The sequence below is a fragment of the Tetrao urogallus genome (genome assembly GCF_951394365.1).
Source record: "Tetrao urogallus genome assembly, chromosome: 8".
NCBI lineage: Eukaryota > Metazoa > Chordata > Aves > Galliformes > Phasianidae > Tetrao > Tetrao urogallus.
The window spans coordinates 27,103,266-27,122,074 of record NC_136821.1 but is presented as its reverse complement, the minus strand read 5'-3'; the positions used below and the strand labels follow the sequence as shown (position 1 = coordinate 27,122,074).

General features: G+C 40.2%; 1 protein-coding gene across 1 annotated transcript in view; it reads right to left on the bottom strand.

Moving 5' to 3' along the window:
• The window catches only part of ANKRD44 (ankyrin repeat domain 44), a gene marked incomplete at both ends in the record, with an annotated part of 67,456 nt that overhangs the window by 33,405 nt on the left and 15,242 nt on the right, over positions 1 to 18,809 (bottom strand). The window contains 9 exons of the mRNA XM_079539149.1: positions 1,415 to 1,478; positions 2,858 to 2,940; positions 6,229 to 6,343; positions 8,473 to 8,551; positions 9,947 to 10,159; positions 11,470 to 11,612; positions 13,643 to 13,730; positions 14,909 to 15,109; positions 17,805 to 17,875. Coding sequence (XP_079395275.1) covers positions 1,415 to 1,478; positions 2,858 to 2,940; positions 6,229 to 6,343; positions 8,473 to 8,551; positions 9,947 to 10,159; positions 11,470 to 11,612; positions 13,643 to 13,730; positions 14,909 to 15,109; positions 17,805 to 17,875 — 1,057 coding nt within the window. The remainder of the gene's footprint in view (positions 1 to 1,414; positions 1,479 to 2,857; positions 2,941 to 6,228; positions 6,344 to 8,472; positions 8,552 to 9,946; positions 10,160 to 11,469; positions 11,613 to 13,642; positions 13,731 to 14,908; positions 15,110 to 17,804; positions 17,876 to 18,809) is intronic.

The following is an 18,809-nucleotide window of genomic DNA, read 5'->3' as shown; positions in this document are numbered from 1 at the left end:
ACTCCAAGAAAAAAAAAAAAGAAAAAAAAGACTGGATGCAGAATGTCAGAATGTTGGCATAAGTTCATCCCTACTCAAAATTGCTATTCCATAAAATAACTGCAAAACACTCATCACAACATACTAAAAATAGAAACATTTGTTAGTGATGACAATTGTAGTAAGCCACTGGAAATATACAGCTTATTTTCATAAGCCACTTTTGCTTCTTATGAAATTTCTCCTTCGCTCTCTTTTGGACTTTCAGATGGTTTTTATTATTCTTTTGGGTGCAGCCTTATCAAAGGGGTAGTATCTGAAATGTACTGTAAGAATCCCCATCAAAGCAAGGCTCACACCTCCTTCATTAATTAACAGAAGACAAGTATCAACAAGAATAATGCCATAAAAATAATACAACCAGCATTAGGATCTATTTCATTAGGTGTTTGTAATAATGACAATTTTGTGATATATGCCTTTTAATACACCAGGAAGAAAAACAACTTCCAGAAAGACTGCCAAGTATGCACTACGGATGACCATTTCTGCTTGCTATCATCACAGAGAATCCAAGGTGGTTCTAACCAAGGCTCCATTTCAGCTGTTTTCTGAGCCATAAAGTCCTCAGCAGAAGAGTCAAAACTCAGTGTTTGCCAAACGTTTTGTGCATTTGCTATTTCACAGTGCTCCACTGACAATAATTTGGAAATATATAACTGACTGGATGCTATATTTACAACATAAATTGATACATTTCAGCTTTCATTTGTTTTCATTCCCAGGCTCTGGGCAGAAATACATCATCCTGAAAGGATAGCAATCTTAGCTTTCTAATTTGGTGGGGCTTTTTAATTTCATTTTCAAACTTGCACCTGAGAATTGGGAGGGAGATGAGCTGCATTTGGACTCCAAGGATGCATGCTCAAGTACAAAGCAGCAAACGTAAGTGCGTGCTCGTGTTTACAGGCAAGAATGCAGCCCAGATGAGGAGGCTGGCAACGACTGCGCCAGCAGCATCTCAGGAGCCACACCTCCTCCTTACTCCACATTTTGCTTTAGGAGCTGACAGTTTCCTACTGACTGACAGCCCTCACCAACAACCATGGCCAATACACGGATCTGGGTGAGTACACAGCACTCCTACCCAAACTGAAGCAGTTTTCACAGGGACGTGAGAAGGAAGTTTCACTCTGTGTCTGAAACTCACGCTTCAATCACAAGTCAGTTGTTTGTTGTGGAGATCAGACCATTTTCTTTGTTTTACAAGCAAGTAATATGAGCATGAGGACAGCGGCAAAATACCATCCCAGATGACCCAAATTTGACATTTCTGGCTGGCACAGCTGAATTGGTATGCCCCAAATCTGCAATGGAACTACAAAATAACTTGTAACAGCTGGTCTGTGTATATTCTGTAGTCACAATTACTCACCCTCCTGCAGCGGCAGCGTGGAGGCACGTTCTTCCAAAACTATCAGGGGTGTCTATTTCAAAGCCTGCAGACAGCACGTGCTCATTACTAAACAAGGACACTATGCTATACTTTTGTCCTAGTTAAACCACAAGAAACATTGCAGAGACAGAAAAATCAGTTAGTTAGAAAAAAAACAGAACACAAGCAACTACAGTCAGAAAAAGGTTGTCACGGAAATGGCGAGCGACTGCTCCACTTTGGCAGCTCTATAAAAAGAGCTGCAAAGTCAACGAGAATTTAGTTCCGCATCCAGCTCTGCACCACATCCCTACTGAAAAGCATGTGGCAGGCAGGAGGCAGATAGTTGAGAGAACTGCGACAGCAGGACATGAAGACAGAAAACATGAAGAAATAAGAAAAACCACAGAGTCAGCCTGAACACGAAACAGGGCCAATTCTAGTGTGTGTGGTTTTTAGACCGGCTTTAGTTTTTGGAAAGAGGCTTCCAGGAGCATGCAGGGATAGTCATAAAGATGCACAAGGCCCAAGATAAAGCATGGCAGTGGTAACTGTGGTCACCCAGAGGTTTTGTTCTCCTTCCTGATCTGGTGGTCAAGGTCAAAGTATACCAGTAAAGGGTATATAATTAGTATTTTTCACATCTTTTTTACACTCTACAGGACTCATACTTATGGGGGAAAAAAAAAAAGTAGCTGTAGGACATTTTGTACAATAAGCAATGAAACAATTTTTTATTTTTTATTTTTTTAGGAAAGAAAATGATTTGCCCTGTTTTTAGATGGGTTTTTGTTTTATCTATTTATTTATTTATTTTTAACACAAATGAACTCTTGCCTGGAAAAAAAAGAGATTTGGCCTCTGATAACTGCCCCTTTTAAAACAGTTGGGTCAGCAAACTCCTGCTGTTTTTGCATTGGGCTCTGATGAAGAACCCAGGACTGTTCTTCAGACATGGCACCTTCACTAAGCCTCCCCTCTTGTGCACATCGAACTCTGGCCAGCCTCACTCCTGTACTCTGATCAGACTGTGAAACACACTTTAGCTGTAACTAAGATACACCATTATCAGTAAGATGCCAAAACTTGAAGCCTGCACTTGCACAAGGAGGTAATTTCTTGAGGCATTTCATTGTGAACAAAATGAAAAGAACAAAACTGACACTCATACTCCTATAATTTAGAAAAGGGTCCCAAGCTTTCTCGTTCTCCCCGGTATAAAAACTCTGTGTCTGCCAGGAAAAAAGGGCTTTGTGCATGAACAATCCAGGATGCAAGGAATTACCAGCATGTCATTAGGAAAACCCTGTGCACGCCGTACACCACACCAGGCAGCAGCACAGGAAGTCTTTCATTTCAACAGTTCACAACAAAGAGCATAAAGGGGCTGTAAGCTGCACAGATACATTATTGAGCTCCACCAACGCTGCTACATTTACTTACCCGAGGACAACAATTTCCTACAGCAATCTGAGTGTGCATTCAATGCTGCAAGGTGCAGAGGAAACATGTTGTGGATCCCACACCTGAAAGGCACAACAGCCTCATGAGATAGGGTCTTGTAAAAATACAGGTGGCATACAAACACTGCACGTGAAAAGGTCCTTCCAAAGAGGCCGCATTTTTGATCCTGCCTTGCTAATTTTTATCTCTGTTTCCTTACTATCCCGCTCAGGAGTTAAAATCAATTCTATACAGAAAAATCTTGGCACTATGCTTTGAACAGAATGCAGGAGGAAGGTTTCTAAAAATGTGAAATGAAAGCTTCTGTAAGGGGGATAGCGAGGGAGCAGAGTCAATCTCCCAGTGGGGGATACATAGATTTGTTCATCAGCTATGTATATTGCAGTGGTACTCTGAGGGTAAAAGTAAATACCAAAAGCTTCTCTGCATTATTTCTGGAACCCATTTGTACAGTTGTTATCTTGCTTTATATAACTCTCACTTGGGTTTTCAAAAGCTTCCTTTTCTTCCCTCACCACAGGGCTGGAGCACCACATGACTTCTCTTCATGCTTTCCTTTAGAGCGCTGTGACACTTAGGTTTTCCTCCCACACCCAAACAACTGATCATCTAACCCTGTTTGCTCCAGCTACTGTCCCTACACATTCTTTCACTCTCCCTTCCCTTTGCATACATGACCCTCCTTTCAATTACACTATGAACTCCTCAGAGCAGACATACTGGGTCAAACAAAGAAAACCAAAGCAAAACAAAAAAGCAGACACCTATCATTAAGCTAAATCTGTATCAGGCAGTCACATTCATTTTTCAACAAGCTGAGCACTCAGCAGCTGTTACTGGCACCCACAAATCATCCCAGCTCAGCCCCTGAACATGCCACCATTCACCATCTTAGATTTCTTAGCTTAGACATCTTGGCTTCTGCCACTTAGCGCCGTGTTTTGTGCAAAGTATACAGTTATTCTTGAAATGCTACTGCAGGCAGTCCTCCAAGCGCATACAAACACGGAACCTTAAACCAACCATCTCACCAAGATTATAATCTAGTGCCTGCTTCAGCAGATACATTTTTGGAACATGACAAACACTTGAACAACAGCAGATGGATTCCTATTGAGAATACAGTTGGCGGATGGAAAGCACCATCACCTCACGGAAGATTTTGGATATGGACAAAAGACAAACTAACTTTTTTTCCTGTAAGGCTCACCATAAATCATAATTACTAATGATACTTTAAACAAAGAAGTGTGAATGTTAATAAAGCTGTCTCGTTCTCACCAATGTTTCACACATACGTATTTAACCAATACTGATTTATTTTTAAAAACATCATTCTTTTCAGAAGCCACAGTTCCATCCTTCCTCTGTCTTCACATTAAATTTGTCCTCCTTGCTGCTTTTCTACACTAAGGAGCAAAAAGGGGCGCTACATACATTTTAATTTTGCCAGTGTTCACCATCTACATTTTAGAGTCAATCTCTTTAAAAATGATCTGGCAGTCTGTTCTTTTAAAGGAAACAGCACAAGCTCCACTGAGCTGATGCATCTGTATAAACAGGTTGCAATTCTTTTTTAACTGTGGAGTCATTAATAAGCCAACACTGGACACTCTGTCTTGCCATATTTCTTCCTACACCCATTTCCCTCCATCTCCTCCTCCACGTAGTTTTATCTCAAGCAATATTTTTCATCTTTTAGGTCAAGATTTCCACCCAGCACGTGTTTTGGCTGGTTTCCATCGAAATACACCATCTGCACATCTGCTAACCAGCCACGCTTCAACAGCACTGTTCACAGTGGTTCCTCCCACCTCTTACATACCTTCTCCTTAAAACACAACTGCCTCAAAGATTGACTGAGATGTCTGCAGTTGTTGCTAGCAATGTCCTGAAGTTTTCTTTTTCAAAACCAGTTTGGGAAGCTCAGCTAAAGCTATTTACATGCAGTGCATACAAAAGCTCACTCCTAGTGTTTCAGTGCTCCTGGCTGAGCATCACTTGGACCTGCCGGGGATTTCTGAGACAAATTCTTATTTCACTCATTTTTGTTGCTGGAAGAAGCAATTCATTTTATCAGTGTTCCAGGCACTTGAGTGGAATACAGAAATTTTGAGTTGGATAACCTTAAGTCTGAGAGCGTGCTACTCCACTGCAGCTCATTTTACATCAAACCTCAAGAAAAGAGGAAGATTGAAGTTTACTGTACCAGAGAAAAAGCTAGCAAAAGTATACCCTGATTTAGACACTAAGATCTTTGTATTGGCTATGTTAATATGACATTAACTGGAAACTAAAGACTCTTATTATCTGTGCCCATTGAAGATCTGTCCCACCTTCCGAGTTTAAACAGAGACAGCCATACTTTATGCAGAAATATGGGCAAACATATCTCTTTCTTAAACATCCTCAAACATCAATCAGAGAGAGCTGCAAGAACTTTCAAAACTAAAACAAGCTAATTTAAATCTGCAAACAGGTTTTCCTAGGTAAGTCAAGAGAGGTCACTGACTTCTGCAGTGCTTTAGAGATCGAAAACTTAAATTTTATTGTGGAAATATGCAGCTGGTAGCCGAAAAATTATATTTATGTAATCAGATGCCACTGCAAACATCCAGTATAGGTATCTCATGGCATAGCATTACTCTTTTCTTACACTACTTTGTTATTCCAGCTTTGCTGTTCTCTTTTGACAGGCCATTAGACTAACAATATTTAGCAATCTGTGTCCGATTATCAACTTCTTGTCCCATTATTCATTAAAAAAAAGCCCTAAAATCACGAATCAGAAAAAAAAACCTGTCCTACTATTTCAGTCATGTGGCTATCAAAATCAACACAGGATCTAAATTTATACTGAGCTCAGGCTTAGTAACATCTGCTTTGTAGTAGTGCAATTCTATTGATTATCCTTTGTCTCATCAAAAAACACAAGATAACAGAATTGTCACTGCATGTAACATGCCATTATAACACCAATTTAAATGCTATGGAACATGGACATAATTCCCTTGGAAAGTATTTGAAATTTTTCCAATTATGTTTCTTAGACAAAGTTTTTGCTAGGGACTTTATGGACTAACTGTGATCAAGATGCACTTTTATATACACCCTGTATCGATAACCCTTCAGAAAAATAAGCAGTGCTGGTACTACTTGCAACCATATAACTGTGCAAAGTAAGAGCTTAGCATGGTTTCTTCCTTTCCACCTACCCAATCATTTAATATTTTAGTGAAGTGTAGAGCTAATGCATTTATCCATCTTCACCTCAGAAGCTGAGCAATACCTATGTTTCCTGGCACCAGACATAGCATTAGATCATTGGAAGCTCCACTGCAGCCACCTACTTGGCAGTATCAGCTCCGCTGGTTATGAGGGTGTTAATCAATAGCTCGTGTCCATATCTTGCAGCCACGTGCAATGGGGTGTTACCATCCTTATCAACACAGTCGATTTCTCCTCCTGCAAAAAATATTTTCAGACAGTCTAATACCAAAAGATTAAGTCTGAACCTGTGACTACAAATGCTATTTCTCCCCAGTGAATGCAGCAAAATCAAGCCACCGAATTTCAAAGAATGAGATCGGTACACAGTGAGCCATCAGCTGTCAGCTGTGGTACCGACCATGGTTCAACAGCAGTGCTCTCAACTCCTTGTCCAGCTTCAGTGGGGAAGTATGGTGGGGAACAGGCAGTGAGCACGATGACATATGACTAACATTTAATCATTAGAAACTGCTACACAGTGCTTACGTAGACTTTTTCCTGTTGCAGTTTATGCCTGTCATCTCATGTTTTATCCTCAAACAGGAAAAACTGATTGTTTCTTTCTTCTCTGCTACAGCTTTTGATGCATGCAAAGATTGCTATCAAGTCCCTGCTTTCGTTTTTGGATCGAGCAACTTTTGCTCTTTCAGTCTCTCTTTGTAAATTAGGTTTGCTGTAATTCAACCATCCTTGTCCTTCCCCCAGTTCTCTCCAGCTGGCCCACATCCTTCTGAAAGGAAAATGTCAAAAGCCAGAAACAGTACTACAGCTGATGTCTACCAATGCTGAGCAAAAGGATTACTTCATGCCTGCTGGCTATGCTCCTATCTATACACTCCTGTACCTTTATGCTTTTTTCCTCTACTTTTCTTCTTGGCAACACCACGGCATTGTTGACGCGCATTTGGTTTCCGATCCTCTGCAAACACCAAATCCTTTCTTGAGGAAATGTCACCCACTCAGCTTTTGCCATTCTGTATTTATTTAACTGATATCCCTGCCTGTGTTGTATCTCTCCTTTGCATTACTTTCATCACAACTTTTCCCCAATTTTAAGGGCTCATTTTCAACTCCAGCTTCTGCCAGAAAAACAGTCTCTCCTAACTTCATGTTTTCTCTGAATATTAAAAGCACACTTCATATTCCATCATCCAAGCTGTTAACAAAAATACTGGATAGTATACCAGACCCAGGAGGGAAGCTGAAAGATCTCATTATACCTTCTATGTCAACAGTGATCCATTTATTATTACTAATGTCCGAGTGTAGTTTTTCTAGCTGTTATGCACCTACACAATAATATTTTCATTTAGACCATATTTCATTAGTTTTCTGTGAGAATACTTTGTGAAATTAGGTAAAAGTCTTGCTAAAATGAGGATATGGTAATATTTACTGCATTTCCACTATGCAAATGAGATAACAGGCCATAACTACAGCAAGAAAAGTTCTAGTGAAATGCTATGAGGAATTTTCTGATGGTAAATAAAGGCTAGCAAAATGCTGGAACAGAGATACTGCAGTTAGATGAGATTCCAACTTTGGGATTGTAGTTAAACAAAGAAAGAGGAAAACAGAAACAAATAAAAGAAAACAGACTGTCCTGTCCAGTATAACGATCAAAACAAATACAAGCAAACAATAGGTATTAGCAGCCTCTGTTAGTCAGAAGGCAGGCCTCTGTCAGATCTCCAACAATAATATTTGCTATATGCTCTAGTATTTTTGGGCAAAAGAGATATTTAATGAGTGTGACAGGTAATTACAAGCTCTGGAATCTACTCATGGCTATGCCAAAATAAACAAAGCGGTGCTGGTCCACCCTGCAGTGTATTTATTCAGCACTTAGTGAAGACAGTGATAAGATGTGCAGGTAAGGGAGGTAAGAGAAGTACAGCTGTTGAGGGGTGGCATAGAGAGAACAGCGTGGGCTCTAAAAGCACCACAGTCTCAAGGGAGGATAACCAGAACTTTTTACTCCTTTAATCATTTGAGAAAGCTAGCTATGCCTTCCTCTCATCATATGAAATATCCTAAACAGAGCTCTTAACTCTTATTAGCAGGTTGACAAAACTGCTGATCACAAAAGATCAGTTGTTTCATCGTCAGCTAGAGGAAGACTGGATTTTGTTTAGAACTAAGAGTTGCCACTTATGGTGACACTGTAAAAGGAAACCTGTAAACACAGCTCATACTCAGAATTTGATGCAGAGCTGAACACCATTCAGAGAAGTTCTTTGGCATTCTGGGTCAGAAAACCAAAAATTCCAACTCAAGAAATGCCTACTCTTTGGGAGAGTTATTGAACAGACATTGAAACTCACCATTCTGAATGAGGGTCTGTGACCGTGTGAACCTCCCGTGGACAGCTGTCATGTGCAGTGGGCTCTTCCCATCCTTACTCTAACAAACAAAACGTAAAAACAATCATCTAGCATGAAAAGAAGAGGTAACAACTTGAAGTCTCTCAGTTCAACATCCTACAGCTATTCTTCACATAAAAGCTCCAATGGCTTCCAAAGACTACAGGCCTGAATCTGCATGTCATAATAAATGCAAAAGGTACGAACATACACACAAAGCAGCTCCTCAGCAGTGGTCAGGAAATGATCTGAGCTACAGCCTATCCTCAGAGCCTGGCCATACGCAATGTTTGGTAGAAACTTCCAAATGCATAACGTATCACTCTTAAATGTGACCATGCCATCTCCCATTTAGTCATTTTTTCTTCCTTACTCTTTGCAGCAAGAAGAATTTTTTAAAAATGAACCACAAAGCTAAGGAGGAGCAGTCACAGAAATGCAAGGAATATAACTGATGTTTCAATCTGCAATTTTATAGATATATCCTAGAACAGAAGTTCTGTCAACTTAATCAAAAAACAAGATGTCTACAGAAGACAAACAGAAAATAAGAAGTGAGTATACAAGGAAAGCTACAATGAGCTGAGATCAATGTTTTGGATCTAGAGACCGAAACTGAGTTTGGGAAAGCTAAGGAGCTGAGAAAATAGCAAGCGACAGTTGCCTCACTACTCAGATCATTTCATTTTTGTTGGCATTGAGTTTTGCACTCACTGGCAAGCACAATATCTAATTTCACCTCAATAATGCTGAGTTTAAATAGTACACTGACTGTCCGCTGATCTCAAGGGACCAGCCACAATTACTACATGCTAGGAGACCACTTTTACAGATGAGAAACTGGAACATGCACAATTTAAAGTAAAGTAGCCAAAGTCTTATTCGAACTTAGAGATCTTGTCTTCTAGCAAGTCCATTTCAGGTTCATCAAGGTATATGTACCCATGTACCTTTCAAGAAGCATCCAGATAACCAAAACAGAATCAGGCTTTGTAAAATCAGGCTTTAAAATGTGTAAACAAATAACCTTGAGGTTTTATTTACCCAGGAAAGTCTAAAGAAACTTGGTTAGAATCAGATTTAATTAAATCCATATTGCAGGAGGAAGGAAAACACCAGAAAGAAACATTTCCTTGACTTATTACCATTGCCCAAGTCAACATTTTGACGGAGCTCCTGAGACTAAACTTTAGCTGTGGTTTCAGTAGAGTGGCTTGCCTAGAGTTTAAGGCTGCTACTACATTTATAAAGGCACTGAATGCTCCTCTGCTAGAAGTTAATCTCATACAAATGGTTTAATGATTGGCATTCTCAGCATCACTTTAATTCTATTAAGAACTTAAAGACTTGCTATACTCATTGCTGCAGTTTCCAGACTCTAAAGGTATGCAAAATAGGATAAAGTAAAATTGAAGAGGTAAAATGCAAGTTTTACCTGAATGTTAACATCTGCCCCATTATTCACTAGCAGTTCAAGACACAGTGCTCCATGAGTGGAGGCAGCAGCAAAATGCAAGGGAGTGAATCCATTATTATTGGGCTGATTTACATTAGCACCATAGTCAATCAGCTCATTAACAACAGAATCCTGACCATTGTAACAGGCAATATGAAGCGCAGTATTTCCATAGATGTTCATTTCATCAATCTAAAACGAGACAAGGAGACACATCAGCTTATCATTTTACATATTGCATCACGTACTGCAAATGGAAATAGCTAGAGGCTTGAACTGTCATAGGGCATATTTCTCATCAGCAAATTTCACTGACAAAAAAAAAATACTCCCAGAGAGCTTAACTTGGAATGCTTTACCTTCATTATCATTAACTTCTTATCCTACTGGCAATTTCTAAAAGCCACTCTAAAGCTTAAAGCTGATAGCAGGACTATGTAATGATGATGATAAAAATCCTAATAAGTTAGAAGCTTTTTAATATAAAAATGGGAAAGAAAGATAAATAAAAAGCTTAGTCTTTAAAATAATAATAATAATAACAATACACTCTATTGAGTTTTTGTGAGTAGAATCAGGCTTCCAATCTCTTTCCACAGATTCCTTTTAGGTTGGGCAAGTGTCTTAGGGAACGGATGGAGAAATTGCGCAGCCATTCACATTTCAATAAAGAAACCACTTTCAGCAGTTCAGTATTATGAAGATGTAATTAAGATTACATTACTTCTTGATCGTTGGCTTAGAATTCAACTGGTGTTCTGTAAAGCAGGGCGAGGCAGGTTGCACAGAACACTCGGGCATGTTGTGAGTACGCTTCTACAAAAAAGATCTCGAAGATCCTATCTCTGTCAATGTCACTATCAGCATGGTACTGCTAATAATGGAAAACACCTATTCACATTTGACACAGACTTCTGACATTTTTTTGGCAGGTCACGTCAGCTGGCTACACAGCTAGCAAATACAAAGAATTGATTCAATATCTTTGATCGACAACCAGCACAGAATCTTCTGGTCATTTCACTGCTGCTTTGGACCACTGAGTTGACAATATTAGTCTAGGAGAAGTCTGTACCCTGAAATAAACATCTTTTCCCAAGTGAAAATAATTCTTCCCCTTCTTTCCACTAGCTAACGCAGGAAATACACAACCTGAAATGTAAACAGGCTGAAATGTAGTAAAGTATTCCATGTATGTACTCTGAATCTCCTCTCACCATACCAAAAGGAATGCCAGGCCAAGGGAGACTTCATTATTCCACCATTCTCTACAAAAACAGCATATATTTCCCTAATCCCCCAGCAAGGTGACCTGGAATTTAGTGTCCATATCAGACACTTTCATTCCAGAATGTTTCCTGGCTCTTAAACCAATAATCTACACAAAGTATAAGGTGCTTTTCACAGTCCAGACAACAGGAACTACTTTCTTTAGAAGCTTCACTGATGTAGCAGCATCCATAAGAGAAAAATATTATCTTTGAATACAGAGAAACACATACCTCTACTCCCAGGTTAAGGAGGTGTTTCACAATGTTAATCTGCCCATTGGATGCAGCTGCATGAAGCGGGGTGTAACCCTTCTTGTCTTTACAAGTCACCTCTGCACCATGATTAATCAGTAAGGCAACAACTTCCAGGTGACCTTCAAAAGATGAGAGAAAGTAGTCAACAGGTATACCAGTATTGCTTTTCACAGTACTACTCTCATGCTAATGTGCTGGCCCTCTCACTAGCATTTCACATGTCTCCCAGAGTTTTACAAGGGGAAAAGGAAAAGGGTTTTCATAAATGCTCTTAATCCTAGCTCTAGGCCTTGCCAAGAAATCCATGCTATACGTATTCCTCTCCATCAGGTGGGTCAAATTTCTTTTTACTGAGCTAGTTTTCCAGTCATTAAAAGAACAAAAGCACATCTCTTTCCCACATTACTCCTCATTAAAAATAACAGCCCTGTTTTATTCTCCCTTTTAAAGAAAGATCAGTGAGCATAGGAGCAAGACAATAAGACTTCCAAAACAGCATCCTGATGATGTTATTTGTAGACTGCTAATGCTCCTTTTTTTTGTTGACAATATTTAACATGTATAACAAATTTCAAAATAAAGGTTCCCTCTTTTCCAGGAGCACTGAGGACATGAATACTTATTGAGTGCAAAGTCTACCAGTACCATCATAAGATTTTCTACTGACTGCTGATCTTCAGATTACGTTTATCTAGCAAAAATCTAGCAAAAAATCCCCAATAAAGGTCTACAAATGTTTGAATCTGAACTTGTGGTGTATAAATACATATTTAGTCCGCAAACTAAAATAACAGCAACAGCCTCAAAAGTGACACAGACTTAAAGCTTACTGGCAGACCCATGGGACATATGTCTTCAGGAGTGAAATACCCTCCCTCTGGATTAAGGTCTCCCATAAAATACATAAGAAAAGCCAAGCATCTCAAAATGCAACTTACAGCCCACCTGTCTTTAGTTTCCTCCTCCTTCTGAAGGTTTCAAAGTGTATGTCTTGCCATCCCAGACAGTGCCCTAGCCACCAAAATTAACTCAAGGAACTGAGGAACAGTCATTATTGCTCCTTGCTGAAGCACAGCTATTGTTCTTAGAATTTTGTTAGGTTAAGCAGACTGAAAGAGAGCAAGCATCATAGGAAGATGTGTGCCACCTGGGCTGCTCAGCACTTTCATGACAGACAGCTTTGGTCTTCACTGAGAACATCTCAATTGCCCAAATATACGTGGAATTACATAGCACAACAGAAAAGCCATTCACTACTTCAGAGTGGTCTTCAAAGCTCACTAGCTCAAAAGCCAAATCATGTCTGCTGGCAAGCAGCCTTCCATCTGTCTGTGCCTATCAGGACATCACAATATGCTTTTCTCACATTCTGAAATCTCTTATTATCTCATTTCCAAAGATGCCAGGGCTAAGATTGAGAATTTGACAGGTCAGGTGAAAAGCCTGACAGAGGGCACACAATGTCTCATTAATTACAGCCTGAATACACTGCTTTCCTGACACTACAGCGATTGAACAAGAGTGACTGCTACCGTTTTTTGTTCTGGCATTTTTAAATAAAAAACAATCCCAACAATCCCCTGCAATAACAAAATTTACTATAACTTGAAAATAATAATACAGTCTGATTTATTTAAGCAGCATTTAGTAACATTTATGTTACATGAATTAGTTGTTCTTCTTTGCTCTGAAATAAAAGATGACAATTTGCTTCTAACATAAGAAAAGAGAAGAACTTTCTAATAATACCACGACTTGTCTACTTATGAATGTGAATAAGAAGCAAAAATCATTATCATATTTATCTGTATTTTATAATGGTTTTTTTTTTGCAAAAATAGATAGAAATTCAACCTGTATTTTTTCAAGTTTGAATATACTTCAGTTGGGAGTATACCTGGAATTAGGATCAGGATAGAAAGACCAAAATAAAAAAAGCAACATTAAAAGCCCACATTAATTGCATTAAAATCACAGCAATGTTCTCACCAGTTGCAAAAGTGTGAAAAGACACTGTATTTAGATCAGACAACCCTTTCCCTGCACAGCATAAATACCATTCTCATTTTCCATGGACAGGTCCGCATCTTGTCTTCCATAAAACATGCTGTTAGTTCATCAACAGGAAATTCAAAGAAGTTGACCTTACCCATGTATGCAGCCCAGTGAAGAGCTCTTCTGTCCTTTTTGTCAAAAGCATTGATGTTTGCACCCTTGGCTAAGAGCAAGTTCACCATCTAGAAGCAACAACAGCAAGCAAACAAACCCTGTAGATCAGACACTCAATACTTTGTAAAAACACATTCTAGTGATAAAGTTCTGATCATAAAATCAGGCTGTTCTGTATGTGATTGCAGTATGGCTAAGAGCTGAAAAGCTGCTTTCTCTATTACCAGTCATGCAATATTAGAAATAAGCAAAATCAGGCAAAACAAAAACAAAAGAAAAAACACATTCAACAACTTTCTTCCCCAACAAAACATTCTAACATCACAAATTGCACAGATGCATAATTGCCTTCCTCTAGTAAGCTGCTTTGCCACAGTACAGAGATCAGCTAATAACAACACACTTCCATTATCACTTCTAATACACTCTACCTGAAAGTTCAGGAGTTTAATATCATGATAGTTAGATATAGAGCTCACTAGCCTCACTATTTTTTTCCAACAGTGCAGTAGTTTAAAGGCCAAATACCATCACTGTTTTACAGGAATTACATTCCCCTGCCCTTTTAATTACAGCATAATTGATCAACTTCCGTTGACAGAATTCTGCTGTTCTAGTTAAAGACTTTCTATTCCTTATCTAGATCTTTGACTGTGGAACAAGCAACAAGAATCCTTTCAACCATGCCTAACACCTAACAAAACTCTTTATGCAGGGGCTTTATTTACCAAACTGTTTTTCATATAGAACCAGTAATTAGAAGAGCTTACTCGTATTAGGTAAGCAGAAGCAGCACATACAATCTCAAAACCAGAAGGACATTCTCTAGAAGACAATTGGAAAAGCAGACTAGATCTCACACATCTGAACATTACTTTGGTATGAAATGAATCCACCAGTTTTCCTGTCTTTCCATTCCACCTCTTACTTTCTCAGGCAGTTGAGCACAAAATAGCCAGGACACATTCGAATTGCCAGAGCCAGGTGCACAGTCAGCCCCCCAAGTCTGCATGTACATTACACTAGTGTGCCAGATCTGCACAGGCAGTTTCCTTCCACTCTCACTTCTGCAGGCAGGAAACCCGGCATACAGGTTGGAAAGCAGATGATCGATAGCAACCACAGGGGTCAGTGATATATGGCTTAGTCTACACCCAGACATGCAAGCCAACTGTTTGAAAGAGGGAAAAAAAAAAAAAAAAAAGAATAGATAATGAAAGATCAATTATGCTATTAAACAATTCACCTCAATGTGGCCATTCAGAGCTGCATGATGCAACGCTGTCCTCCCGCCTCGGTCAGAGACATTGACGCTGCTCAGCATGGGAATGATAACTTCTGCACACTTTACTGCCTTGTTTGCGGCTGCCACGTGCAACGGGGTCTGCCAGTTTTTGTCCCGAGCATTGACATCAGCTGAGTGCTTGATCAGTACTTGCACCGCTTCCTACAACAGCAACAGTTACAGCTATAAACAAGCAGTTCTAATAAACATGCAGTTGACAGCCCAATGGTGTTACCTATGCATTTTAGTTACGCATCCCAGGCAAGCCCAGGAGGACACAAAGGGAGAAACACTCATCCAAGCAATAGCCATGGTTACTGACATGGTACTGTTGATTCAAATGCCAGAGCGCACATCACCTCTGCTGCTGTTTAAAGCAATGTCCACGGCCACCATTTTCCAATTTGATTTTAGGACATACAAAATTGTCCATGCAGATAGCCCAACCTGTTTGGCCTATTAACCTTTGAGACCTGAATCACCAGAACTGTGCTTCAATTGACAAAATGAATGGATAGATCTGAGCTTGCACTTGCATCAATTACTTCAAACTGATATTTATGTATCAGTTTGGACCATGAAATCATAGCAAACTGTTCTTTTCTTTATAACAGGAAAAAGGAAACATCAACAACAAAAGATAAAAAAACAAAATTTTAGTTTTCAAAAACACACAAAAACCCATGAGAACCACATGCAAGAGTTTGCACTGGTGTCCCCAGTTGCCATTAGTGTTCCATCCCTCCCCAAGCGGTTAAGAGTATTTCCCAGTGACAAAATGTACTATTCTCTGTCAAGAGACTGTCTCATTAGAGTTTACCATCAGCTCTTTTCTGCTCCTCCTCACACATCTGCCATTAAGCAAGTCGGATTAAAAAATGGCTCTGTCTATATTACATTGTTTCCTCTTCTATTTTTCCTCAGAAACAAAATACAGAAGAGTCACAGGGGGACAGTAGCATTCAAGTAGCCTTGCCTGCTAGTTACAACTCACAGCTGGAAGCGGGAGAGACCAGCACTACATGTTCTTTCAATTCTTTTTCCATAAACTGAAAAGTTTTCTGCTAAGTCCAGCCAGAGATTTATTAATGAATAACAAATTCATCGTGTGTATGTTTAAATAGCCCCTTTGTATCTAGAAAGGCCCAGGAGAGCGCCTGCAGTATGCATCAAGAATACATCTATTAGAGCAGTTTTTGTTCTCTGGTCTCCACTAATTTCAGCAATTTCATTTTCTATAGCCATCCCACAAACTGACATCTAACAGATTGGTTCAGTTAGTAGACAGCATCTCTCCAGGCACCAAGAATGATACACTGTTGATGTCTCAACAGAATTTTCTTTTCTCCTTTTTTTTTTTTTTTCTTTTTTTTAATTACAGCTCTGCTGTTTCAAAAGCTATTTACGTGCAATACACTGGGGACCTACCCAGCTGGGATACGAAGTCAGCAGGAATATTCATGTCATTTGACTTTCAATGAAGGAAGGAAAAAGTTAAGGGAGAATTCCAAAAAGTAAATGGTAAAGACTGAAAAGTCTAAGCTAATAATATTTAGATTGACTTCTTTATCTGCAACGTTTATATAAAGCCTTTGTGTCCAGCATTTCCAGCCAGGCCATGTTATCAGTGAGATGTCTCCGCTCTCCCACACCACACACCTTCTCCTGCTGCCTCTCTGGGTATTTCCTTTGGGTACCAGAACTGCAGGCACAAGGGAAGAGTTTCTCATTGCAAAACCAGCTTTCAGCAGCTGAAGAGTTAAAGAGCAGGCACAAACCCCCAAGAAGACATGCATTTTCAGTTAGGACTGTGACCGAAAATAAAAATCCCGTACTCAAAGCATCCAAAAAAGAAACCAAGCACGCTGCAATTCCTGCACCAGAAAGAGTGCGGCTTATTTTCAAGGTTAAAAGTCTGACCTTTGTTTCTCAACACAGCTTTTTGTATTTTGCCTCATTACAGCACTCATATCCTATCAGATGTTCCTTTCAGAGGGTTCTGGCAGCTGCCAGCAGCTGGAAGCTCAGCCAGTAGCCAAACAATGCCCGAGTTCAGGAGCAGGCCCAGGATTCCTGCCTGCGGGCCTGGCAGGCGCTGGGACTGTTACGAAGGTGACTCAAGTTCCGCCAGTCCCTGGAAGGCAGCCACACTCTGTCTGTCCAATAACCCCTCCCCTCGCACCCAGAAGCCAACTCAGCCTGAATTGGGCTCACTCTTAGCTGAGTATTAGGGAGAGCACAAGGAGTCCAAAACAGAAAGCCAAAATAATGGCACAGTCATCCCTGGTACTTACTGCTGCTCCTTTTTGAGACAGTAGTGGAAAAAGCGCAACGTGATGCCAGAAGATTTCTAGCTGTTTAGCAGAAGAAATAAGGGCTAACCTCCCTTTGTGCACCAATCAAAGCGGATTAACAGAAAAGCCGAAGGATGCCTTGAAATGCAATTAACCAAAACAAGCAGTGCAGTTTGGATCTCACACACATCCACTCCCTCCTGGCATACATGCAGTGTGCACAAGTCTGTACGGGTTGATTCCTCCTCATTTCACCGCCTGACGATGATGGCCCTGCACACTGGTGACACCACCTCACTTCAGCAGCATCTCTCCCTCCAGCTGCCAGCGGCTCAGTGCGACCCGCTCCAGTTATGCAAAGGGAAAAGTCAGCCACACCAAGGCTCAACAGCAGCTGTAATTAGCTGGTAAAAGCAGGCCGCTGGCTGCAATGCTACAGGCCCTGCACACAGCAAATGCTCACCCGTTTGTCACAGTGCTGCCTGCTGCAGCTTTCAATGGTTTTCTTTTTCCCCCCAGCACAGAGTTTATGTTCAAAAGCAGAGTAATCAAATCGTACTCACTTCGCTCCTTGAAGCAACTGCTCGATGGAGAGGAGTCAGCCACATATTGTCTTTGGCATTAACACGAGCGCCTGCAAGTAAACAAGCAGAGGTTACATCCATGCCTTGGGTGCGACATGAAGAGCACTGCCCAACTGGTTTCCTAGTAACAGGCGCGGATTTAGTCTCTCATCTCAGCTCTTCTGGCACTCCTCTACCCTTAAAAATACATTTCCATCATCCAGACAGATAGGAGCAAACACAGAAAGAAAGGAACTTGATATAGCCTTGTTTACTGGAGACAGAAGCCGGGTTTGTAGCAAGGGATTACGTACATACATACGTACACGTGCACTAATGTGTATGCATTTATAAGATTAACAAATATAGGATATCTGTTAAAATTCTGCTTCCCTTGCTGTGAAGACAAGTCAGGGAAGGACAATGGCTGAGGAGGAAACAGGATGCCTCCCAACCTCCACATCTACAGGCGCCCCTCAGCAGACATCAGAAGGAGATAGAGGGCACGATCCATTTGCCTCATGCACAGTTCAGTGTTAATGTGCACCCTGACAAAAGGCAGCTGTGCAAGAGGGTGGTTTCAGGGTCGCTTGCCAGAATAATGGATAAAAGAAAAATATTAAACAACTACTACAGTGTTGGTTGACTGCAGACATAAAGGGACTCTATATTTGGGTGATGAGATTTGTTTGAAAGAAATACTAAACTATCCATTGAAGTGACACCTCAGAATAAAACGTTCAATGGAAAGAACTAGAGAAACTCATTTTTTAAATGTCTGCAGACAGCAGTACTAGTTTGAGAAGACAGGCATACATAGACAAAAATTACAAGAAGCAAGAGCATCATGCGCATTGCCTAGATCAGCTTCTGAACTTCATGAACAAAGAGATTCTTAAGCCCCATTGTGCACCACAACTTAAAAGCGCATGTCAAATCCCATAATTAATAAATCACACTCTGAATCAGAAATGATTTCTGAAAGCTGTTTCTCAGGAATATTAA